The sequence below is a fragment of the Mya arenaria genome, chromosome 3, assembly GCF_026914265.1.
Source record: "Mya arenaria isolate MELC-2E11 chromosome 3, ASM2691426v1".
Taxonomy (NCBI): domain Eukaryota; kingdom Metazoa; phylum Mollusca; class Bivalvia; order Myida; family Myidae; genus Mya; species Mya arenaria.
Window position 1 is genome coordinate 66,249,696 of NC_069124.1, and position 26,447 is coordinate 66,276,142.

The following is a 26,447-nucleotide window of genomic DNA, read 5'->3' on the forward strand; positions in this document are numbered from 1 at the left end:
GGTTTCCCCAGCATTAAAATAACTTGTCAACTCATCCAAGTAGAAACAATGGTTAACAGTTGAACAGTTCAGACTATGAAAATAATGTTATGATATGGAATAATTACACTTGATCATAGCCTTTGATAAATCTTTGATACTAATTTGTTATTCTGGTGTAAATTTTCATTCATGAATTAAACTGGAAAATTATGACAGACAGATAGTGATTAATTATACATTTTACAGTGCAGACTATTGGACTTCCTGGAAAAATTAAAGCATTATGTTACTACTTTGTGATGTGATATCGGAGAATGATACAGTCATTCTGTTGGAACTGACTTTGTCAACAAGGATAATTGGAGTCCAATTTTTTCCAGTAGAGTGACATTATGATGAAGATATGAGAGAGATATTGAGTCTGATGTCTCCATCATTGGATTCCAATACTTTCAGCAAGTAGTTTGAAGGCACAGAGAGCCATTATGGCCCTTTGTTTTCTTGCATTATAACAGCTGAATCATTATTTAATCCAAATACGAGAACTTTTGCGGAATAGTGTTGTAACATTTTGTTTGAATAGAAGGAAAATAAATTAACCATTTCCATATTTAGAAAATTATAATTGATGTCATCTAGGAATATTCTAAAGGCTTTGTGTAGTGCTACTTAAATTATAACTCTGGAATTTTGACAGGTTGAAATGAAATTTGTTTCATTACAAGTATCTAAAAAAAAAAGGTTTACAAAATTAAAAAAGGATGTGGTAGTGAATGTTAGTAAGTACTGGAACGACCAAGTGTTTCCACCAAAATGGATCAGAAAGAGCTGCTTAGATGCATTTTTCAGCTAAGTGGACATCATCTAGTGACAGGTAAAGGTATTAACTGTAATTGCTCAAAATTGCTGAACATCAAATTTCAGTTACTGAAGCACACAAATATGTTTCCAAGTCAGATGGAACATCAAAGAAGGCATATATTTTAATATTTAATCCAATTTTCAGGTTATATAGTTACCCCACTTTTATGTGTGTGGTCCCTGCTAGACTGTCCCCCAAATAAACTTATTTGAAAATATGTACATTTATAATAGTAAAAAAGATACACTGATAGAAAAAGATACACTGATAGTTTTGGGGGTATAAATGTTTATGAAGGGAAAAAACAGAAACTTTAAAATACCAGTCAATGGTTTAGGCTATAAAAACAACAGCATCAATCTGTCCTTTTCATCACAAGGTCAGTTTTTTTGAATCAATGATGGAAAGTTAATGTGTCCATAGTTCAGTGACTGCCATTGAGAAAGAGAATCGAACCGTCAAAGTGATTTTTTTGTTCAAATTCAATTAACAGTCCTGGTTTTATATGGAGAATTGATGCTAAATACCCAATAGGCTATCATTAGGTCCTGGTCAGAAAGACAGATGGACAATCGCAGACAAAGAAAAACATTAAAATATGAAGTTTTAATAAGAGTTCTCATTTTAATAATGGTTTTGGCTTTGGACATATGCTCATGTAGGGAAAAAAGTTTGAGAACAGTTGATAAATAAGAATTATATACCCGGTACAATATTTAATTTCACTCCCTGACATTCAAAATGCAATCATATAAAATTTTAGATAAAAAAATATTATGTAAAACCTGGAAAGTGCTGAAAACAAATTCCTACCATTATTAATCTAAAATAAATACATTTTAAAGTAGCACGAAGATAACATCATCACATTGTATTGGCATTATTGTAAAGTTACAACTATTATTTTATTGCTGCATTATTGCATACCACTGACTTTGTAAGGAAGGAGAAACTTCAGCTATTTACCTATTAACTTTTTATTACCAAATCTCAATTATTTTATTACAAAATCAACCATTAGCATTATAATGTAAAATAATATTATTGCATCACTAATGTTAATGACAATAGGCTGCTAATGATGGTATTTCACCTTTGTGAGGAATGAAAACAAATATTTAAGCATAAAAGTGTCATAATGTCAAATGCCCATAGGCTAAGGAGTTAGTTCCCTTTAAGCAATGGAGTCTACATCATATACAGAAGAAGTTTTCTCCCTTGAATTGCTACACTGGTTGAATGCTTTAATCCGTTGAAGAATATCAAAGTGATGTGTCTAACTGTAACATTTTCTGTTTTAAGAAAATTACTTGTTCCTTGATATTCGCTACATGTTGTTGCAAAATATTCATATATAACTTGAAAGAAGGACCTATTAGAAGTTGTGTTTTTTCCCACTCTTTAACAATAATTGTCCACATCAGTAAGGAAAATAAATTGAACAATTTATGATTTGTGCCAGTTTACATTTTGATTCCATCAAGTTTAAGTTATAAGTCAAAAGTAAATGTATACATATTATGCCAAAAAGTAACAGTCTGGTAAATATTAAAATGTTGGTGAAGATTTACCCGAAGGTCATAAGGATGATAAAATGTGTTTTGTTTTTGTTTTTTTAAATTCATTCTCCCCCCACCTTTATTTTTAAAGAAAATTTGAGAACCATAAAAAAAACTCTTGCAAAGAGTTCTTTAGCCTCTTGTCCCGTTCAGATGGTATAAGCATCTTCGAGAGCTAGGCTTCAGTCTGTTTAGCTAACATGTCATTTCACATTGACTGTCTTGCTGTCTTGTAGCATTTAATGGGTGAAGGTTGACAGTGGTGAGAGGGGGAACAAATGATAACCAGTAGGTTGTGAACATTTATTTCCCTGTGTGGTCACTGATGGAGCTTTCAAAGTCAATAAATCAGCCTCTCGTGACAATTATTACAAGCCAAGCTTCTTTCTAGTCTATTATATTCGTATGTAATGGAAGACGTTACCACAAGTGTTATGATACTGACCAGTGGTCATCTTTGGCCCCTATTGACCAAAGTGGGCACCACTGGACAATGTAATTACACCACCACATCGGTCCTTATGTCTTTATAGCCTTATAACTATCTTACCACAGTAATTAACTGATATAATTATATCAATCATATCTTGTTTCAAAGAGGTGTGTTTAAATGTTTTATACTCAGGAAGACATGTTCATGTCACAAGCGACTTGTATTAGTATCTCTCCCTTTTCAGCAAACAGATTTAAAATCCCCTCCTCCAAGTATCTGCAGCGGATACACCTGTTGTCTATTTGGGTCATACAAGCAGGTGAACTCACATAGGGAGAATTTTTGTCGCCTAAATAAGGCTGACTTGACATTTTTTGCTGCTTCAAATCCGCTGATTAAGTTATAAATCTAATATTCATATACCAGGCTGCAGACAATATTTTTTGCTATCTTGTAAAATGCCATTTTGACCAAAAAAAAGTAAAAATCACAAATGTCATATTAAATTATATTTTTTTATTTTATTCATTAAATGTCAGTGATAAGTGTAAAAACCAACTTGATCACTCCTTTTGACATGTCCATAATTGCAATTAGGGAATTTATTGTACTGTTGTATTTCACTGATATCAACCCATTAATATATATTCACAGAGTCGAGAGGTGCTTGATTGATGCTTAAGACATTTAAAACAAGTTGAAGGAGTTTTGGTGTTTAATTAATATTTCATAAATTATATTTAAGTTGGCCTTAATTTTACAAACATTTGATGGCACTCTTTCAGAAAAAACATTCACATGTTAAGTGTTTCATTAAATTTGGGCATTTAAATTTGTGAACTAGTACAGATAGGATCACCATGGAAACCACATCTTAAAGAAACATGTTACTCATTTATAATTTCTATTAGAACATTGTCACTTCTGTTCTGTATTTGGACCCCACTTTGACTCTATGGCTGATGGCCCTTAATTTTTCTTTGATCCCTTTGTAACCCCTAATTGGTGGCTTATGGAATGTGGATCATATTAATTAGCTGTATAACACTTCTGCTTACTGCACATATCAGCCAATGAAATGCCTGAAAAGGTTGTTCATGTTTGGATTTTATGTCATTATCACAGAATGTGTCACAAACAACAAGCTTTAATGTTTGGATGTGCAGTGGTAATTAACGATTCTAGTGAACTGTGAAAAGAATGTATTGGCATTTTATGACATTTGTCAAGATTTGTTGTGTATCATTTTACATGTTGTAAGTTTGAGGACAACATCTTTGTGGAATATTGGGCGATATCTTGGACAAGCATAGGTGCAGACAATGGTGGCTCTAGCCATCAACTTATTGCTAGGTATACATTTATAATATCATATTATTATAATATTACAATATTTATAATGATGTTGTGTCATTCTGAAAACTTAGCAACTCCTTAGAACTTTGCAGTTGATGATGTATATCATTATAAATGTCTGTAAATGATGGTGGATTATCAAGTATTTGGCTCAGTTCAATGATAGAAAAGTGTTGATTATCATGGAATATAGTATGATTATCTCTGTGATAACTTTATTGTAATATTGCAATGATATATGAGTGCACCTGGTCAGTTCTCTGTTAATTAGCACATGGATGTTAAATAGTTGTGAATGTATACCAATGTATTGGCACCAGGGGTGTCTCTTGATTACTTTGATGTCTGGAATTACCATTTCTGAACATGGTGATTTATAATACATAAATGTTCTCATGTAATTGTAAGCAAATGGACTGTCCAGATTTAAGCCAATGATCTCCAAGGGGTCGCCTTGATTGGACAGTAAAGCAGGCATTGTCTATTTCACCTTTGAGAATCTGCAAACAATGATCATTCATCATCAAATATTTCAAGATTATGAGGAAAATGCAATCTTCAACATTGTAAGTAATTTTTATAATGCAATTTTTGAAAATAACGGCCAAGTCTGATGTTCATAATTTAGTTTTTCTTTACAAATTTAAGAGTTGGGAAGTAAATAACCCTACACCAAACAAACTTTTAATTTTATGTATCCTTGTATGTAAAGAATATATGTAGTATCTGACTATGTAGCCTGGTACTGAGCTGTGAGACTGTGAACAGTCCTTGTTAATAAACTGATTCTGTTAGAGCCCCAGGCTAAGGGGTTTCAGCGCCCTTGGTGCATAGTTTATTGCTATTTAATCTGATGTTACTACCATCGCACATAAGGCTGTCAATCATCATTTTATGAAATCTCAATTTTATACAATAATGAAAAGTAAAATAGACTTCCAACCCCAATTTTGTTTTACCCTTATTCAACAAGTTGAAATATTTGTTTAAGTATAAAAAGTTAAACCCCTGATATTTTTTTGGCAAAGAGGGTTTAATATATCAAGTCTTTCATGTGAAAAAATGCTTCTTTTTACTTTAATTATATTGCTGTTAAAGAACTGCAGATTTTATGAGCACAGGGGAAGAAATCTTGGGCTTGAAATTCTATACCCCCGTTTACTAAAATTTCGGATATTGCTTTTCAAGTTTATTGAATTTTATTTCAATCATAACAACTTAGTCTTTTGATACTTGAAGTATAACATGACCCCTTTGCCTTTTCTGAATACTAAGGGTCCTTATTAAGGGCCATAACAGATGTGGGACTTGTTGATTGGGAATTTGTATCCTGCAGGGTTCCAATTTTCTGGGGCTGATTTTATATTGGACTTGTCAGGAGCAGTGACCCTTTCACTTCCCCAAACCATTTACAATCTTTATATTGAATGTTTATAGGCATATGGGACATTTCAATTATTTTCCAATTATTGATATGAAACCATTGTTCCTTACAAAGTCTGCAACATTTGAAATAAGTATTATGAAATGCAATGTGCTTGCCCTATAACATGACCAGTCAGAAACTTGTTTTAGTAGAAATAATTGGGGGCTTATTATTAATCAAGAGAATGGAAAGGTGAAGAGATTTGAAGACATCTAAAATTACATATATGTTAAACAAGCATATGCCGAGTGGTTGAATTTCAATAGTAAATACTCTAACATGTGATTAAAATTCAAACCAATGGTATATGACCTTGGGACAGACTCTTGGGAGCATCTCCAAAGACTGCAGGCCAGTATGCTAACAAGTTTTTGATTAGAGTATGGAAATCCTCACAAAAGAAACATTCATTAATCAAACTGGTCAGTGTCTAGGCAGTGACTTGGGCTCACAATTTGAGATTATATCTGTATTATTAGTGCAGGACAGGAGATGATGGATACAGGCATACGGCCTCTGTCATATGGCAGGCCTCTCATCCTCATTTCAATGTCAATTGGTCTTGTCCCCTTTATGGTAGAATCCTTATCTTTATCACCTTAATATAGAGCTTTAGTCTCCAATTTGTACTAGGTTTATTGCCATAGTTTTGCTTCTAATTTAGGAAGGTATATTAATTACCTTTTCAAAGGCAAGATGTATTTCATCTAAATCAAGTAGCCTCTTCAAAAACCATCTGAAGTAGGTACTCCTTCATATAAATTGTTGGTCACTGGAGGACATTTATTTTACTGCTTAGCATATGTATGAGAGAGATTATGAAAAGTATTGGTCACTGTCGGTTAGCTTGGTTTCCATAGGTTTTATTTACTGTAGTTTTATGGCTTTCATTGCCATGTTGGTGTCAATCTTGGTATCATATCTAACAATACTTAGCACTGAAAGCAAATATTTGTCAATAGAATTGTACTTCAATTATCTCCTTGAATTTAAAATTAGCAGGCAGGTACAATACCATTTCTGTATTCTTGTGGTGTTTAACATTTTGATATAACTAGCTTAAGGGTGTTGCAGTTTTACTACCATTTTCAATTCCGCCTTATGGAAAAACCATTTGTTTGTTGGTTTATTGTTCCTTTTAATGTCCCTCCCATTCATATGATACTTAAAATTGTGCAAACAAATGGTCATTTGTATTGTTATTTGCATTAACAGCAAATCTTCTGTAAACAGAAATGTTGCTATGGGTCAGAGAGGCCTGTAGGTTTAGGTGGAAATCTAATTAACACTTCCCTGTTGCCTTCAAAGATGTGGACAGACCTCCAAATTTTGCACAACATCTCTATGTTTTGAAGTGTGGCAACCCCTGACACTTTCGTTCATGTGACATCTGACCCATTCTTTAGATTCCTAAATACATCTTATAATGCATTGTTAAAGCAATTTGCATCGGGTACTAGTGGTGCTAATGCAATTTGCATGGGTACTAAATTCAGTCACTATTGTGTCAGCTCATTAGGAAATTTGTTAATCTCTGACTGGAATAATTTAAGGCTAATGGTGAGTTAACACTCTGGACAAGTTTAAATACATGACATTTCTGGTCTGATCTTAGGAAACTAATAATATAAGAAATCAAAACTGATGTGAAATAAAAGCTTTCTAATCGAGTTTATATAAATATCAGTGCAAAGCTATCAAAAATAGCAATTATTTACACAAAATTGTGTATTAATGAAAATTGGTCATCCATCAGATAAGCATGTAAGATAAAGGAAAATATCAGTGATAAGATTAATGAGAATGGGCAAGAGAAGACTATTGCAGCATAATTAGCCATGAGGGGTGAATGTGGTCAGTTGTGGCCATTGCAGCGGACAGGTGGGGGAAGCCAGGGCCGCTGATGATGGACCTGCTGATAGGACTGATTATCTCCTAGCTAATGTTAACATCATGAGGGCTCCAGGGTCAGCCTTCGTTATTTACTGCTGACTGATGGGGAAAAAAAACTTGGGAGCTGATTTAGTAGTAGTAGAAAATAATTTGCTGGTACCAAGAGTGGTTCTAGGGCATTTTGAGGAAAAGGCTTACATATAATGCAATCAAATTTGTTGAACATATGACGTAAGATTGTAGTAAATGGCTTGCTTACTCTGACCTACTAAATCATTCAGATTCAAAGCTATTACTTAATTCAACTATGATACTTGCAACTGCTGTTCTTCTAAGGCTTTATCATTAAGACATAAATTAATCAGTAAATGTGAAATAAACATGCTTCAACATTAGCATGCATCTGCAGATAGTTACCCCCTGTATTGATGACAAATTAGCCAATCATTGTTACAAATGTCTGCATGCTCCCACCATTAAACTGATAACAAAAATAAAATATTCATAATTAATGAGAAATTGGCAACATTTTAGTTATGAGAAATAGGCATTGATTTTTTTTTCTATAGGCAAGTCTGCACATATTTCATCTGGCTTAAACCTGAAGAAAAGCCCTGAAACAACAACGGAATAGGTCATATATTGTTTTAGGATTAATCCAATTATCTGTTAAACCTGAAGAAAAGCCCTGAAACAACAACGGAATAGGTCATATATTGTTTTAGGATTAATCCAATTATCTGCCCTTTATCTCTAAAACAAAATAAGCTGTAGTAATGGTCATTGCATGACTAATGGTGTTGATTTAACTTTTTAAATATATATTGAAATATTTTTTCTTAAGGATTACCATCATATGCATTCTAGGTTTCTCAGATGTGAGAATTATTAAAATATAATCTGAATTCGGTCATAAACTGTGTGTGGTTATGTTTTTGTCTGTGTATTGTCATTACATCATCATTGAGGAATATGGACAAAATAGTGAGTATTTTATGGTTAAGTTACTAAGTAAACTGATAAATTGCTTTGAAGTCAACCACTGCATCAATCAACTTCTTAAGTAAAAGTCTTGGGTTTTATGTATTATTGTTGGTATTGAAATTATCCATTAATTGCTTGCGTCATTTAGCGATAAGGTATTGTAGTGATGCATCAAATGTAATTACTAGGCATGGGAGTCCTCTGATTTCACAAACAAAACTATTAACTTTTCATCATCTTATGTCAGCTCATGAATTGGTGTTGATTTAGAAACATGATTCTCATTTTGAATCTTTTGTCAGGCATTTGTGTATCAATAATTTTTGTTGATGAAACTCTTTCATATCTTGAAAATTCATATGTATCAGTGGGGTAGTGGTAAATTTTACCGATATTTGTAAATATAATAATTATTTCAGGTATATTTAAAAGAGTGTAGTGGTATTCTGTGGTACAGATAGAACATGACAAGTCTGAAAGAAATCATTTCTGAAGCGTTTTTTGGCCGCTTAAAGGCTGCAATTGTGCATTTATAGCCAGAGTAATAAATTCATCAATTTTTCCATTGATATCAAAACATAAATGGCAAAAGATAACTGTTTACTTTATAGCCATAAGTGGTACATTGTTTGTTGTCAGTTGTATAAGACAGATATTCTTTTAAAGACCTACAAACTTCAATTTGCTTATGTTTACAAGTCAATTTATTTTAACTCTTGTTGGCGGCTTTTAAAAGGATAATTAGTTTATTCTGTAGACTTTGGCACGTCTAAACTATTCAGTTTGATAAGAAAGCCCCATAGTCCATTTTATAATGTCAATCATTTGCAAAAAAATCAAAAGGATTTCATTCAATACCTACTCCATTTTCCCAAATTAAAATCTCTGAACTTATGAAGGCTTAGCTAGGATCGTTTTCCGGTTACTTCACCTTCCAATTTAATTTTCTAAAATGACTGCCAGGGAGTTTACTCTATGGGGAATGCAGTTGAAGCATGTAGAGATTTTGATGTGACATGGCATGGACATGACATAGGGCATCTACAGCATTGACAGCATCCCTATGTGAGGCAGCCCGCCTAATTGACACTGACCCTACCTCTAATTGGCATCCATGTGCTCTTTTAATTGAGTTTAATAAGGGTGAGCATGGCATAGGGCCATCCAGTAAGCATCTTTTGGGCTCTTCGCCCATACATTTTATGGTTGCATTACTGAATTCTACTAATTATTTTTCTGTCAAGATATGAACATATTTTTCTTGAAAATTTGAATGTAAAACATGTAAAAAAAAAAAATTGTTAAAAACCTCTTTTCTATCTATGAATGTAAACTGTTTTTGTTTTGTTTTTACTTTAAGTGACATTTAGCAAGTCTGTATGATATTTGTTCTGAGCAAAGGGCAATATAGATACATCTTTCATTATGTTGACTTGTTAAGCCTGGGCCCTGAGAGATGGCCAGATGACAAGTCTGTGCCAGGAGGAAAGCTGAAGAGTCAATAACATAATCCTGGTCACAATAATGTTTTTCAACCAAATGACATGACATGTCTGAAATATGTTGAACATACACTTTGTTTCTAGCTTGAGATATATATATTTTCGGCTTTATATACACAGTATATAATTAGATACTATTTTATACTGCTTTCACAGGAATCATACCAATTTTATCTAGGTATATCATAGCAATAGGAAAGAGTTTATCAACCATTGGATTCCTCCCCTATTCTACATTTTTTTATGGATATTGTCAAAAGTTTTAAAAACACATCTCTTTTGGGATCATCAACTATTACTTGAAGAGCATCATATTTATCATAGAACATTTTCTGACTATTTACTGCAATGTAGGAATCATAATCCAGTAACTACAATAACAACACTAACAAGATTAGTACTCCAAAGAAGACCTGTCTGCAATCCCCAGCAACTGCTGATAAAACTAACCCAGGCTAGCCCAGGAGTTGAACCAGGAAAAGATAAGTGATGATTAGTAGCCCTTTGATGTCCCCTAATTTTATTGTTTCCTAACTGGCTTAAATGCAGGGCTCAGTCACTTTCTGTGATGATGGATGTAGTAAATGGAAGAAAAAGCTGCAAAAGTCTTCTTTTATTACCATGGATACTAAACTGGCCATAAGGATCAGTGGTCTATCCAGCTTTTGCATCCTAGTTCAAAGGATCATAATCTTCTGTTACCTACTGTTACATGACATGCAATTACCCTGTGTTGAAAAATCAAACTCTGATTACTTTCATGATCGGATTTGAAATTGCTGGATGGGGAAATTAACTCACGTGTCATGTTATATAGCATCACTAGATCATTGTTTATCAATGTTGACTTTACTGTGAGTAGTTATGGGTTGGTGATGTAATGTTCAAAATTATGACAATGGGAAATGCAGGAAGTATTCAAGTGTATATGACACACAAAGCATATTTATGATTATCACAAGAGGGCATTATGCAATGTTTTCCACTAGATGCAAAAGGTCAGTGGTATAGCTTCTAATGTGAAGAGGGGCTTGGGCCTGCACATCATTTTGATTCTTTTTTTTACCTCAATATAAAGGAAGAACAAAATGTCGCAGCTTTTGTATCAAAATGATATATCACTTTACACTCTGGAAATAGTCAAAATGCACAATATACTGTCTACATTTCCATTTTTTAAAGAGTGGGCGGGCATACCCCTCAACCCCCCTTGTTTGGTGCCTGCACATAAAAATTGGTCTTGATAATGGTTCTTCAATTTTGGATGGGCAATAGGTTTAATTTTATTTGAACATTATCCGATGGAGGTAAACCATTGTAAATCAATCGTGACAATGATTAGAGACAAATCAACTGTGGAAATTCTCGCAGATCCTGGAAAGGTAAATTAGGAAATGCAAGTCACTTCCAAAAAACTAGCAGTACACAATGACAAGTGCAAATTGTATGAAAATGCAGTTTTATACTGTTATCAAACACCTATGTTCAAACATTTTGTTTTTGCAGTTTGCATGAGAAAAGTCAACTGTCTAGCATGTAGCGCAAACGCTGCAAACATGAGACTTAAATGACTCTTAATATGGAAGAATGTTTGATTAATGTGATCACCTTTAACCATGTGTTTAATTCTGATCAAAAGATCAGAGGGATATTATTCAAATTTAGGAAATTTAAAGATTAATCCAATCCTTGATAAGTGTGCTAGAAGAGAGGCAATTGTGCTGGCTGCTTCCTTCACTTTGATTGTTTCAAGGGAAATTCTGATAGTGCATTATTCAAATTGATGAATTTTAATTGGGCGTTCTGATTCAATTAGAAATGCATTAATTTCCAGTGATTATGTCTAGCCCCACTAGGGACAAGGGCATGGACCTTGATAAATGAGTTTTCTATGGACTCTCATGGACAGCCAATGTTCTCTTATTTTTAAAGTAATTATGAAAGTTCCCAAGTAGAATCCAAATGGATGACAGTAAAAGAGGAAAATTTCAACAGAAGAAGACAAAAATGTTTGCATACTTTTAGCTAGGATGTTTTGCCATGGCAATAATTCATGACTCTAGAAATGTTAGTAAAAATCTTCTTATTTACCATTATTATTCATTTTTACATCATGTCCAGCAGTTAAGGTATGTTTAGCTCTTCAAAAAGAGGAGTTGTCTCTACTGAACCTCCCAAACACTGATGATGGCTGTCACATGAGGACAAATATTGACTTAGATATTACATCCTCAAGTGCTAGAAGTGGTCCTAGGTATGGACTTTGGCTTAAATGGAATTACTATGTTCAATGTCATTATCAACTTGACTCAGTTGGTAATGTTTCGAGCTAGAACATTGTTCAGACTTTTGTATGGTTTTAAAAGCCTAGAAATCACATACAAATCACCAAATCATCAATAACTTGGAAAGGCTAAATTATCTCGTGTAATCTAAATGCAAATGTACTTATGAATGATAGTATCGAATATCTTGTCAATTTGATAAATTATATTATGAATAAATGAAGATTACCTCCACCATTCAATTGATAGACAGTCAAAAAATAAACAATCAGGTTTTGGATTTCAGAGGCCCCACTTGAGATGAGCACAATGTAAGGCTACAATTTCAGTCTTACAATGTAGGTGTGAAGTTTTTACTCATAACCATTAGTAATTAAGAAATCGAAATTGGAAAATTCACAGTTTGGTCCAGGTTAAAGATGATAAATGAGTTCATTAGAAAGAGTTGCTCAATGATACATCAGAGACAAGGCAAGAACAATTAGGTGTTAATCAATTAATGTTGCTTGAAGTTTGAACTAAACTTCTCAGATCTGTCATTTTGATGAATTTGCTGAACAATATATAACAGCATTTAGTAAATATGTAGTATGTTCTTTGGCTTTTGCAAAGATATATTGCTTGCAAAAAATATATATGAACTTACTAAGATTTAAGGGTATTAAACTTATATAGAACTAGAAAGACATCTTTTAGGAAGACATTTCTCTTTTAACAAAAGTGTTTGTTTTATCAATGAAGCCTGCAGATTCAAATATGATCGGTGAGTTAATTGGGAAAACAGGTATGACATTATTATTATTTTTTTTCATTTTTCTCTTATGACGTTTTTTATCATTATTGTGAAGGTTATATGAGGTTAATTGTTTTGAGAAATATGGTGTCAGTTTGCAATATGTAGAGTTTTTCTCATAATCAAATGCAAATAAAAATAATATTCATCTAATTATAGTTTCCAGCAAAGGGAGAAATAAACTGCTATTTGATATAGGTACAACTGACCCCACTCAAGTGATCATAGTTTTATTAGCTTTCATCTCTCATATCTAAAACATTCTTTACATTTTGTCTAGAATAGCTGTACAAAGTCACACCTGGACCCTGTAATAAAACAATTAACTCTTAAATTTTGGCTCTATAAATTCTATTAAGTGCCTGTAATAAATGCAACAGTTTTTAAATCAATTTCATGATTTATGCTAGATAATATTTTAACAAGTCCAACATCAAAGTAAAAGTTCATGTTAACAACTTGTTTATTTGGATAGACAAATGATAATCTGAAATGTATCATAGGTGGTCATCTCCGGCCCTAAGGGGGTTGAAATATTTGTATTTTGATGGTCAATGAGGTTTCCTGTTTCCAAGGCTCACTATTCTCTAGTTACACTGACCTAAACTTCCTACAGGGGGAATGATGAACAATAAAGATAACATTTATTACAAGCAATTGAACAAAATAATTTTATTTCCCAAATATTTGTATAGCTTCAAGACACATTTCTCTGTATCATCACCTAGGGACATGTTTTTATTAGTAGGACAAGAGAAACAATTGAAGATACTGATCATAATGATATTTATCAAAAGAAGAAGCTCAAAATTTCACACAAATTTCCCTATTGCTGCATATCTGCATTTTTTTCCAGTTAATTAAATGATAGTTGCATACATTAGATGAAGAAAGGAGATCTCATTTTTTCAATTGTCATCTGAAGTTACTAATTGGTTGTCATTTTAATTTTAAGATTAAATTTCATTCCAAGGACAAGTTAATTTAATTGAAGAAATGCCAAATATCTCTGAATGCATTGAAGAAGTGACAAAGTAAATAAAGTCGTACAAAGAGAGCACCCTGGCTTGCAGTAGATAATGGTGAAAAACATCATGCTCTGTCCATGTAAAATATCAAGGAAGAGTAAAAGGTTTGCAATAAAGTACAAGTTGAAATGGTCAATATGCAAAAGCCATCATAGTGGCTGCTAAATCATGGCATCATGGGTTGCTGTTGAAAAGGACAACAATTTTTCACTTTGGCCAAGTGATAAACTTCAAAAGAAAAACACCAAATTGCACCAATAGATCACTTATGTGTTTTCATATAACCTTTGTTGTGTTTATAATGAGCATGGGAAAATGTTGGAAAGGTATCATAAATCCTGCTGCATCCTTCTTGGCTGTACAAAAGAAGCATTAAAGTCTTCATTCATTGTCCACTACTGTAAGGTGTCTAAGGAAAAAGGTTGTTGTAAATCTTCAACCATACATCACAGGGGCAGAGATAATAGGATATAGACCAAAGCCAATATTTGCACATCCACTATTGTTGACCAATTAATTAATAGTCACTTAGGTTAATTCATTAGCACCATGTCATCCTTGTCTCATTGCAATCAAGACTAATAATTAAAAGAGATGTTTCCTCTGCAGCTCTGCTAATTGTTCTAGTTTACATCCTAAAATTAATTGATACTGTCAATTAAATAACACTTTATTTTAATTGATTGGATAAATGAAGAGCTCCTTTGCATGATGTATAAAACTTGAACATTTTTGAAGGACCTTTCATTAATGATTTTACAACCAGTGCTGATATAACTATTTTACAGAGTTTTATTTCTATTATATGTTATTTTTTACATCATGGAGCTTGAATTATACAACACATCAGGAAGAAACATCAATCACCTAAAGGCTTTGATTTTGAAATATTGTAGGAATTACATGACAGGTAATAATTATTCCTTGTTTTTCAACATTATCTATAAGAAGCTGAACATTTCAAAATTTGCAACTACAAAATGAATGACACCTTTGGGAATTTGAATTATTTTCTTAAGAACTCTGACATGGAGTGGACAATGTTTTGATTACTTGATTTATAACCTCTGATGTGAGTTTGATAATGCATGATAAGCACATTTCTGGCTTTATCTGTTAACAGAAGCTCTTGATGTGTTTTATCAACTGCAAATCAATGGGTCCCTTGCCTCTGTCCGTTCACCGATAATGAGATTTCAAACTCTGTTTCTCTGGTCCTGGGCCCCTAATGTCCCTGGTACACCAATTAGGAGTCAGGGGTAGTTGTTGTTCAACAAGAGCCACACTAGCACACAGGGAGGTAAACATTCACCATAATATCATTTTAATGAAACTTCAATAGTCTTTAATCAAATCATGGCTCTAATTTCTGTTTTTCAATCTTCAATCATGGTTTGAGTGTGTATATCTGTCATTCCGGTCAATGTTAACAACTTCTGACCTTTGTCAGTGATGGGGAATAAAAACTGTGGTCCCAAATCAAATATTTATTCTGTAACATTTGGATGTTCATCTTCCCTGATTGTCCATTTCCAGTGTCTAGTCAATAGTTTGTTGTTTCTTTTCAATTTTTCAATGTCAGAAGCCAAAAAATCAATCCTTACAAGGTTTAATTCAATATTTGAACAGTATTGTTTCCCTCCAACTCTTGGCAGATGGCAGCTTCAGACCTGACAAGTTGAAAAATCATGGCATATTTTTTCTTGCTTTTTGTCCAAAAGTTCACAATTTCTCATGTTTGTCAGTGGGTAGTATTTTAACTATTTTGTTCCACTTAGGGGCCAATAAATTGCAGTTAATGATATACTTCAATGCCATTAATGAAGATTAAGGTTTAATGTCACACTAATTACTCAAAACTACTACCACATTTCACTCAGAAAATTGATGTTTTCTGCTCAATCTTCTCCCTAAATACACCAGGATCAGGTGACTTGAAAGAGAAGTCCCAGTAAAGGGCACAGACTGCAAGGATCAGGAGTACAGGACAACTTTTATGAATAACAAACTGCAAATTTATGAAAATGTACACTGGAACAACAACTATCATTATAGGTATTTCTTTACACTGACAGTGAAAGGAAGAGTTGTTTTTATCCCTTTGCACTTTAAATCACTAGAATTACCAAAGTTTGGAAATAAAATTTATTGCTCTATAATAAGTACTATCAGTATAGGGTCTAGATTTTATTTAATGTCAATTTAAATTCATTGTTAAAACTAGTTGCAGCTTTCAAAAATTATATTCAAATATCCTCTTTATTTTATTTTGATACCTTGTTTCCATAGAAACATGAAGACATTTATCTGACAGGGAATGCTCACTTAATGATGTGGACAATAGACTGCTCTAATTGTGCGATATACACAGATTTAAGTCCACTGAATGGTCACTGACATTGGCACAGGAACTCAGACATCATAATATTGTTCTGTTGTGACATGTGATATATTTGACTCATTTGTCTCCAAATCAATGATCTGGATAGGAGCCTCCTTTTGTTAAAACATAACTTTGTTAGTTCTGTATTTCTGAATATCCCACATAAGATGAAGATGAGCCATTTCATATTAATTTGATACATCAATTCTGTTTGGATTAAAATTTGAATGCAAGATGATAAATGTGTTATTATGTGGTAGGTGGTTTTTGATACCCAATATGCATGAATTACTGGTTCAATCTATCATTCAGATGTTTAAATTTAACTTAAATTAAAAAGTTCCATTAGAATAGAAACCTTGGTACAATTCCATGTCAGATTAATCTTGGTGAAATAAGCATCACTTCCACAGGTACATGGTCTATATCACCTTATATTGCTGATGTTATTAAATAATCTCTGTGCCATTTGTAATGAATTGTCTATTGGAGATCTTTGTTCTTTGTTATAATATCAAGGGTAGCATCTACATTATACTCATTCTATAAATACCTTGGCTTTAAGATATCATATGCCTGAATGGTATAGTCTAGTTTCTTTATTTTACCTAATTGACGATTAAAGAATAGCTTCATCATAATAAATCTTTAAAATATTTGTTCATGTAGCTGCAGGAAAATACATGTGCATTTTAGGAGGAAAATAGTGTTTTATTAAAAAAATAACATGTTCAATTATTAGGGAAAGGTTCACGATACTTTTGGTTAAACTTTTGGGATATAAATATCATCATGGGTGAGATAAGTTATTGTTATTACAACTAAGTTGACTTATGGTTTGTGGTGCCATCATAATATATATAGATAATAAATGGTTCTTTACAAACTAGCACAATCATATTTTTCACCATTCAATCAAATTCTATTTTAAGTTGGTCATAAATTATGATAGTGGTCATTCATTTCAAAAAGCTTTTCAATTTATTAAATAATTCAATTCCCAAATTATTTCATGGTGGGAACAGTATTTCTACCAGGCTGCTTTAGTCAAATAGTGTAAGAAGTAGGCTTGAAAATCTGTTACAACTTGCAAGGAAACATATGTGCAACTTCCTTTTTCACCTTTGCTTTGAAATACTGTCATAGCTAAGACCCAACTGTACTTTTTCTGTCACTTCGCTAAGATGGGAGGCTCATCTTTTCAACTTGGTGTTAAGATATAGACAAATATTGGTTTGAAAACCTGTTACATTCACCTTGGTTCTCAAACGAGGTGTGGACAGTGACCTATGCCTGCAAGGACTTTTGATACATATGGTGGATTTGTCCATCAGGGTGAATCCTTTGATAGTTTTAGGGATCCTCGGGGCATTAAGGATGTTGGGGATTAGTTTGGGATTATCCTCATGGGATCATATACTTAAAAAGAAGGGATCAGTGGACAGGCAAACTTGGTACCAGATGCACAAATTCTTGAAAAAACATTGGAGCAGTCTTCTAATTACAATATCACACATTTGTTTAGAATTGCTAATGTATACTTGGGTTTTAGTCTGCTAGGTGTTTGCTTGTGCTGAACTCCTTCTTTGATATATGATAAGATTATTTAAAATTGGAAAATTCTATGATTAGATTAGTGGCCAGCTTGTTTGATGTTTGCAGAAAAATACAGGATTTTTTTATTTGGATTTAAAATTATATTAAGGTTCAGCATTTTTTTATTTGGATTCAAAATTATATTAACCTTATAAGGTCTTAATTAGGGAGTCACCATTTCAACATGGGCTTTCAAAAATGACTTAAAATTCACCTCTGGCAATATTCAATCCTCAAATTTGCATAAGCTTTGGATTTCTGTTGAATTCTTGTGTCTCCTTATTGATGAATGTAACATTTTGACCCGGGTGTCAGAGGTTAATGAAATCAACAAGTCTCCACCAGCAATCCAGTCCTTTTATGCAGGCACAATACTTGTGGCTTGGTGAACAATACCAGAGTTTTGATTAAGAAAGCAACAATGGTTCCAAGGGAAGATGTTTCTGAGATCAGAAAGGTGACATATCCAATGTGAATTACTGCACCATCTGCTGGCTTTATAAACCCATGTTTGCAAACAGGACCATTGGTAGCTTTATAAATGATTACCTTCATATTCTCAACTTTTTGTTCTATGCAGCCAGGTATTTGTTCTATTTGAAATTTCTTAATACTGATTGCGTAACTCCGATGCTTTGTTTAGTATGAAATATGACAACTTGTGGATAGCATTTTATCCACAGATGTTGCCATTTTTTAGGAACTCCTACATTGAATATTTGTTCTTCATAATCTGTTCCATGGTGATCAATTTTTACATTTTGACAGTTGAATTCATTTGAAAATATTCTATAAACCCAGTGCATCTGCTCAATGGCGGAAGCAACAATCATAAAAGTTGGGGAAAGAGGTGACAAATAGATTAAAACCCCAGAAAATCCAATAAAACAATTTAAAAGCTAGTAATTTCAGTTCAATCTTTTTAAAAAAAATTACAAGGGTTAAAAGGCCATACATTCTGCTGGATGGACTTTTAAGTGAAAATAACCAGTACTCAAACTCCTAACTGAGCAAAAGTTGAACAACCTGTAATTACCCAGTGTTCTACTCATTTTAAATAAACTGACCAAAAATGTTAAACTTCTAATAATGGTTTTGGCGTGTGGCTATGTCTATTATTTTTCAAGTTCATTCCTGACATTTGTGGGCATTTAAATGACCCACAGGAAAAGGGAAATAGAATTAAATAAGGAAACTAGGCTTTATCACCTTATTTGAACATTTATGTTAGGGATCAAAGACTTTAAGTCAATGTTCCATTATGTAATAGAAAAACATGGGAACATCAAGGTAATCAAAGGTAACAAAACCTGCCTAGTAGCCTGTGGTGAAACTGATATTACCTGTCAAATTTCTCAGCCAATCAGAATTTATCATAGTGGCAAGTGGGTGGGAGAAACTAGCCAATCAGATAGCTTGTAGCTCTAGCTGTATGTTTAGTGAATGGGAAAATTGGATTTGATGGATGTGCTAAGTGTGGCCGGTGTTAAACCATCATTCATACATCTGAGAGAAAAGTGTGTGCATGTAATTAAGGAATGCTGTTTGGTATTCTGTCATATTTGACAATTTGGTCATAGTTTTTACAGTCAGTGTTTAAGAAGAGTGACAAAGTGTTGGACTGACTAACTATTGGACAACATTACTGTCTCATGAATACCGCAGTAAACTTTGTGCAGTTCATCTTTTATTACTAGTGACTTATAATGGTGAACTTACTGTATACTCAGACTAAGGATGGATTTATCATTGCTATTGATACAGGTACTAACAAACTTGGGATAAACAGTTTCAAATGTTGCAGATTTGAGCATTTTTTTTTTCTACTAAAATGATTAAATAACACATGCAAATATATACATTCTACTTATTATTATTATGTTTAATCATTATATATTATCCTTTATTTATTATTATTATTATTATTATTATTACATATAAATTCAAACATGCATTTTGGTACATTATACAACTTTTTAACATGATACAATATATATTTTCAGATCGGCTACAGTCTGGTATGGCGAACGGTGGGGGTGGCGAGTCAATGGCTGCAGATGAGATGTATCTCATGCTACAGGCTGATATGGTATGTGTTGAGACTTTGTCTTTAAATTGTTCTAAGAGGAAACATAGGACATCTCCTTAAAGTCTGTTATCAATTATTCTATTTAGTCATTCTTTCTAACCTTAAATTAATACAATTAATTGAAGCAGCCGTGAGAAAACGTTCATCAGATAAATCTCATGCTTGTGCTCTAAACAGGCTTTTAGGTTAAAAGAATTTTTATTACAAGCATTAAAACAAAGATAAGCCCCTTCTAATAAAACTATTCATCATTATTAAAGCTAGAGATTCCGAAAGGTTTGTTTAACTAACAATGCAAAGTTTACACATCATTTATAATTGATCTGGTCACCTATTGTATCTTGTAACAGATATTGGTATCTCTGCAACTGATCATCAGTGATAACAATAGTCCCCTATTATTTCTCTCCTGTTACTAGATTTTTACAAAAGATTACATGATAATGGTAAAGAACCCCCCTGTTGGGATAATTAAGCCCCCTGAGTTGTGGCCCTTTGAGGTTATGGGACTCCCAACTTGTTTTCTATGAAATGCAGTAGGTATTACTGACCAGGGGTCATCTTGGTCTTAATTAATTTTCTGTGACCCTTGAAGGCAGCCCCATTTAATCAGGCCCATGATTAGAGCACTTCAAACTAAGGGGTCTTAACCTCGCATATTTAATTATCCCATTAGTATAATATTCAAGTTCAGCTGTTCTGGATAAACTGGTCAAATTTCAAGTTGGGTCATTTAAAAATGGAGACTCAAATGATTAGATTTGACTTTCACCAATTAGCTGGAGTAACAGGTTTATTAGTCTGTCCCCTTCTAAATTATTTCAAATTAGAAATTTAAACAAAACTTCATTTAGTAAGTGTGTCTGATGTGTTCACCACCTTGATGAGAATCTGTCAATCATTCCCAACTGTTAAGACACTTTGCACAATTTTTCGAGTGCTTTCAAGAGTAGCATTAAAATTGATGAAAACCTCGACAGAGATGTTAACGATTTTCATCTTAAAATTTTAATTCACATTTTGGGATCATGTCACCTCCTCTTACGAGGCAATTGATAAAACTAAATGAGCCCTATAACTGAGGTTTTTGTGTCTGCTCTGGAAGAAAAATGGTAAAATTTTAAATAAATTTTCGCTGTCCACTGTCATTTGTGAGCTCATGTTGCTTAGCGCCTGGTGATCGAGATGACCACCGATAACTAAACGATCTTATTGTTGGTCATCTTCATTTGCTGTAAGGTCAACATCAAGGAAATTTATCCTGACCTGCACATCGCTAAAATGCATTTAGTTAGGAAAAGAATTTTGGGAAAGGCCACACTTGATATGATGTTGAATAAATTAGTGAAAACATGAAAACCATGTTGAGGGATCAGCCCAGTTAGTTCAATCATTGGGGCGATTTATAGGTGCTGGGTCATAATTACAGAGCTCTCTAAATGTGGGAAATCTAAACTTAAGTGGACTGATTGTCATCGTGTGCTGACCTTTCATAGAAAACTGTACATTTTCATAAAAAATAATGTGCGGGCAGCTCATTTCGAAATCAGTGGGATTAACTAATTTCACGAAGATTTATGAATGGCCATGATGCTCAAGCAGGTGAAGAAAAATGTAATTCTTTGAAAGAAGATTTACGATTTTTTGGTTAGTTGCTCCAAATAAAGTAAATTTTAAAGTAATATGGCTCAGATGTGATTTCAATTGGACAGCGGAAACGTGGATTTAAAACACAGTTTTTGTAATCAGCAAAATTTGGGATTATAGAAATTACAGTTCCCTTTAAAGACAGATTACTGGCGCAAGATTCATTCATACCCTGATGAATAATGCAGCCCCCAGTAGGGTGGGACAGATGTAAAGGTTAAATCTCTAAACTTGTTTGTGCTTCATATTTAAGTTATGTAAAACATAAAGATCATTACAATAAGGGAGTCTAGCCTCTGATCAGATAAGTGGACCAAGGGTCATTTTAACCCTAATTCTGAATGAAAATAAAGACACAGTGGTCCTTTAAAATCCCTATAAAATGAGGGTTTCATTCTGTGGAAATCATTATTTAGTTTCTTGTGGTTGTTGAAAGATCTACAAGCATGGTGAAACAAAAATCTGTAAGGAAAAAAATTGATAATGTTAGAATACTTATTAATGGAAATTCTTATTTGAATGGATACACATGACTAATATTATTGCTGAAGATGTGCATTTTAATATAAAGCTTAATTGTATTTTTTATGTATTTTCAGATTGGCATAAAGCAGGAGGAGCAAGTTTTTCAAACCGAGATCGAGGACATTGCCTCAAAGGTCCACCAGCTTCTCGAGACGTGTGGGGTTGACTCCGACTCTAGCTCCGAAATCATGGCCCCTCCCTCCACTCCTTCCTTCATGAAGACGACGGCAAGCTCCCTCACTCACGTCACCAATCTGGAAACCCCGACCTTTCAGAAGACCCCCAGCCGGGGATACTCATGTCTGTCTGATAGTGACGACGAGACCAGATCCATGTTTCCGGACATTCATGAGATTATTGAAGGTGTGGTGAATAAGAGTGATGGGCTACCTCTGAATATATCCACCCTCTCAGCAAAGACTCTTGTGGATAGAAACTCAAACTATATTGACTCACCTCATAGTGAGGTGAATGACAATGACACTCCAGTGATTGAGGCTATTGCTAGTCTGGACAAAACCTCTGCCTCAGATTCAACTACCTCAACATCTACCTCATCCTCCAGTAGCAGTTCACATCGTATGTCATCATCAGATGGCTACCCAAAGTCAGATGAATCTACAGACAATCAAATTGTGCCTGAGTGTTATGACTTGGATAAGGAGTTTATGTCACGACTCCAGTATTACTCAGATTTTACCCTTGATCGTCAGAGAAAGATCAACTCTATGGTCATGAGTTGTGGTGGCACTGCTAAAGACAGTAACACATGTGATGCAGCTGAGGAAATCCTCACCCGACATGTTGAGGGCAAGGAGTCCTCCCCTGAAAAGCCTGCAGTAGTGTTCATCAAGCCAGTGGCTCCCCCACCATCCACAAGTTCGGGGTCAGACTACCACTCCACACCATCCTCCCGGCAACGACGGGACAGGCCAAACCGACAAAGGTACACCCGTACCAGCCGCAAGTCCACCTCAGTGCCTCTTGCCAACTCTACCATGCTGGACGAGAGCTTCTCCTCCTCCAGTAGTGGACGTGGCAGTCACCATGGTAACTCCCTCATTCCCAAGGCTTCATCAACCATGATCTATGACTCTGGTTCGTCAGGCAGCAGCGGGCGAAGGAATCACACTGGGGCTTCCAACCCTGTTGCCTGCTCCACCATGCTGAACGAGTCCTTCCTGTCAACCGGCTCCAGTGGTTCCAGTGGCAGTAGGCACAAGTCCAACCCAATGGCTAACTCTACCATGATTGGGGAGTTACCCCCCATGGTGCCCAGCGGGGGCAAGGCCACCATCTCCGTGATCCGGCCCAACAGTGACCACAGTGACTGTGAAAGTGTGTACACATGGTCAATTCATGATGGGGACAGTGGGTCTGATAAGGACATTAGCCTGGAGGAATCTTACATTAAGAAAGTGACTAATTCAGAGAAGAAAGCCAACAACAAGCCTCCTCTTCCTCCATCCAAACGTGCCAGAAGTGGTAGCATTAGTTCACGAGACAGTGATTCTGAGCACAGATGTAAGGATCATAAATTACATGTGCTGTTAGGGGAGCCATGCTCTAAGACCATATACGATGTGGTATCAGTGATTGAACCCAGTGACACTTGCCAAGAGGAGGCCTTGTTTGTTGAAAGCATGTGTGGGGACTTGACTGAATGTTCTGTGCCTAAATCAAACACTCTACCTCGCTCTAGTACCAGAGTAAAACTACAGGACAAGTCCAGTGGCAGCTCCTCTCTTGGAGCTCACAGAGCTTCCCTGCCAGACCTGACTAGTGTGTGTACCTCAAACTTCAATGATGATCACAGTGTGCTGGAGTCGTTTAGTGATGATGAGATGACGGCCATGAGCGAGCGTCCTGAGTGTCAGGGCAAGTCTAGCTCTAGCAATGACAATCCAGCTAATGCAGCCTCTCAAGGCAGTGGCAGTGCTAATATTGACTCAATACTTACTGACAGTCCAACCAGCGTGTGCAGTAGTGGCATTAACGCTCCATACAACTCTCCAGGCACCAACAGTTCTCATGTTAGTGGAGTCTCAAGCACCAGTGATGCTAGATCATCAGACTCCAACATTAACACCAGGGCACCCCATGTGAACCTCCAGTCCCGCCTTGTGGCCCCCGCAAACTCGCCCAAGGTCCAGAATGTGCCCGTGCCAGAGGGCGCCACCTTCAAGGTTCCAAAACAAACGCAGCCCCTCAAAAACCTCTTCCGCTTCAGACGTAAGTCAAAGACACCAGACAACAAGACATCTACTCCCAAACAGTTCACCAACGGCTTGCCAAGCAGCAAACGTCAGTTGTTCCCCTCGGCTGGAACTGCTAACCTTCAGAGCGAAACCAGGGTTATGGACAAGAAAGCTGTGATTCGTAAATTTAAGAAGTTTAGCGATAGTTTCCGTCAACGTGACCGATCAGGAAAGCCACAGATTGAGACTCTTGCCAACTTATAATTTGAATATCAGTATTAATAAAACATACATTATTGTGCAATGTTTACCAGTGCAAGACTTGCCATGAACTTGAAGTGATTTTAGTGCTCTAGTTAATGTTGTGACGTTGGTTGTGAGATTTTATGGTTGTGATAATCGTCTCATTTTGTATATTTTTGTTCAATTATTATGATTAAGAAATCCATGTGAATTATTACTAACTTTCTGCATGAGTTATTTTATTAATGTTGTTCAGTTTGACTTTATTTGCAACACTGCAAACTTTAAACTCACTGCTCAGTTGACAGTTTTTAGTTTGATAACACTTTACTGCAGACTGTTTTTCTAACCCAACTTTTCTTCACTGCTTTATTCTTTTTGTTGTTTGTAAATTGAAAGCACATGTATTTTGTCATGTATATTAACAGCATTATATTACATGTATTGAATATTTATTTACAGTGCTTGCTGTATGTTGTTAAAGATGAACAATAAAAACATGAAAAGTTATATTTGCTTCATTGTACTTTTGCATTTAAATCTTTAAAATGATTACTAGTCATCATCATGATGATGATGATGATGATGATGATGATGATGATGATGATAATGATGATGGTGATGCTTATAATTATGGCGGAGAAGATTTTATGATAATCTATAGTAACAGAGAGATACAATGATGTTGAATCAAATGGGTATAACCTAACCAAATATACAAAACACTGCAAGCAATGCCAAAACTGTTTGTCTCCACTGATCAAGGAGCATGTCTCAACCAATATCGTGGTCAAAGTAGATGGACGTACTGCCCTGGTGACCGAAGTAACCCAAGTTTCATGTGAAAACCCAGCAGGCTCTGAGTTATGGGCCATTGGGAAACAAAAGAGTCTTTGCATACCCGGTAATGACAAAGGTAGTTTATAAAATCACTTATTTATATACAGTACAGTATATTAAAAAAAGAAGCATTTTGTGTGACATAATTATATATTTATTCAAAGAACAATAACAAACAACACTTCAAAAGTTTTTCAGAAAGAAAAAAAGGACTTGTCCTTTCAATTCTGTACAGTTTCATCAAAAATTGCCTGATCATTTCAATCTATATATTATTGTGGTAATTTTGTTATGATATATATTTCGACAAATGGTTAGACTGATCAATTTAGCAAGTTTACCAATGTCTGAATTTTCTAGAAAAACATGAAATTTAACTTTCACTGACTTATTCTACAATCCAATTTCAACGTCCCATGTGGATATACTATGTGCAGCAACAAACAAACCCCATGTGCATAACTTCATCAAAACATCAATATTCCCCTTAGGTTTCATGACTCAAGGTAATATGGTTTTGGGATTTTAAGCATTAAGAAATGCCATTTTTGCTATTCAAGGGCCATAACTCTGGTTTTACTAAGTGCAGCAGGAAACTAAACCCCAGGTGCAACACTTATCACCTTAATTACATTCCACCTAGGGTTTTCGACTGTTTGTACAATAGATTTGGAGTTTTAAGCAACACATAAGTTTGCATAATAATTAAGGATGGAAAGACCCATGGATGCACAGATGAACAGTTAGACAAAGGCAAATCAATAAACCCCACCCCTCCCCAACCCCAAATTTTTGTTTGGTGCATAAAAAAGTACAAAACTAC

At 34.6% G+C, this 26,447-nt stretch overlaps 2 protein-coding genes across 6 annotated transcripts in view; one reads left to right on the forward strand and one right to left on the reverse strand.

The window, feature by feature from the left end:
- Nucleotides 1-26,447, reverse strand: part of LOC128225575 (39S ribosomal protein L28, mitochondrial-like) — a 45,618-nt gene that overhangs the window by 13,223 nt on the left and 5,948 nt on the right. The window lies entirely within an intron of this gene.
- On the forward strand, nucleotides 758-25,294 carry LOC128225573 (serine-rich adhesin for platelets-like). 5 transcript variants are annotated; one of them, XM_052935444.1, is made up of 3 exons: nucleotides 758-856; nucleotides 20,086-20,171; nucleotides 22,418-25,294. In XM_052935444.1, the coding sequence occupies exons 1-3, from the start codon at nucleotides 796-798 to the stop codon at nucleotides 24,803-24,805; spliced, it is 2,535 nt and encodes an 844-aa protein (XP_052791404.1). In that variant the 5' UTR covers nucleotides 758-795; the 3' UTR covers nucleotides 24,806-25,294. The 5 variants fall into 5 exon arrangements, with proteins under 5 accessions (XP_052791404.1, XP_052791408.1, XP_052791407.1 ...); XM_052935448.1 differs by lacking the exon at nucleotides 758-856 and adding an exon at nucleotides 4,106-4,189; XM_052935447.1 differs by lacking the exon at nucleotides 758-856 and adding an exon at nucleotides 12,928-13,066.

What these genes read in the sequence shown, in the direction of transcription:
- LOC128225573 (XM_052935444.1), top strand. Translation starts at nt 796, where the DNA reads ATGGATCAGAAAGAGCTGCTTAGATGCATTTTTCAGCTAAGTGGACAT. An exon ending in TGGACATCATCTAGTGACAG is followed by an intron (nt 857 to 20,085) that starts GTAAAGGTATTA and finishes ATATATTTTCAG; the next exon opens with ATCGGCTACAGTCTGGTATG. An exon ending in TCATGCTACAGGCTGATATG is followed by an intron (nt 20,172 to 22,417) that starts GTATGTGTTGAG and finishes ATGTATTTTCAG; the next exon opens with ATTGGCATAAAGCAGGAGGA.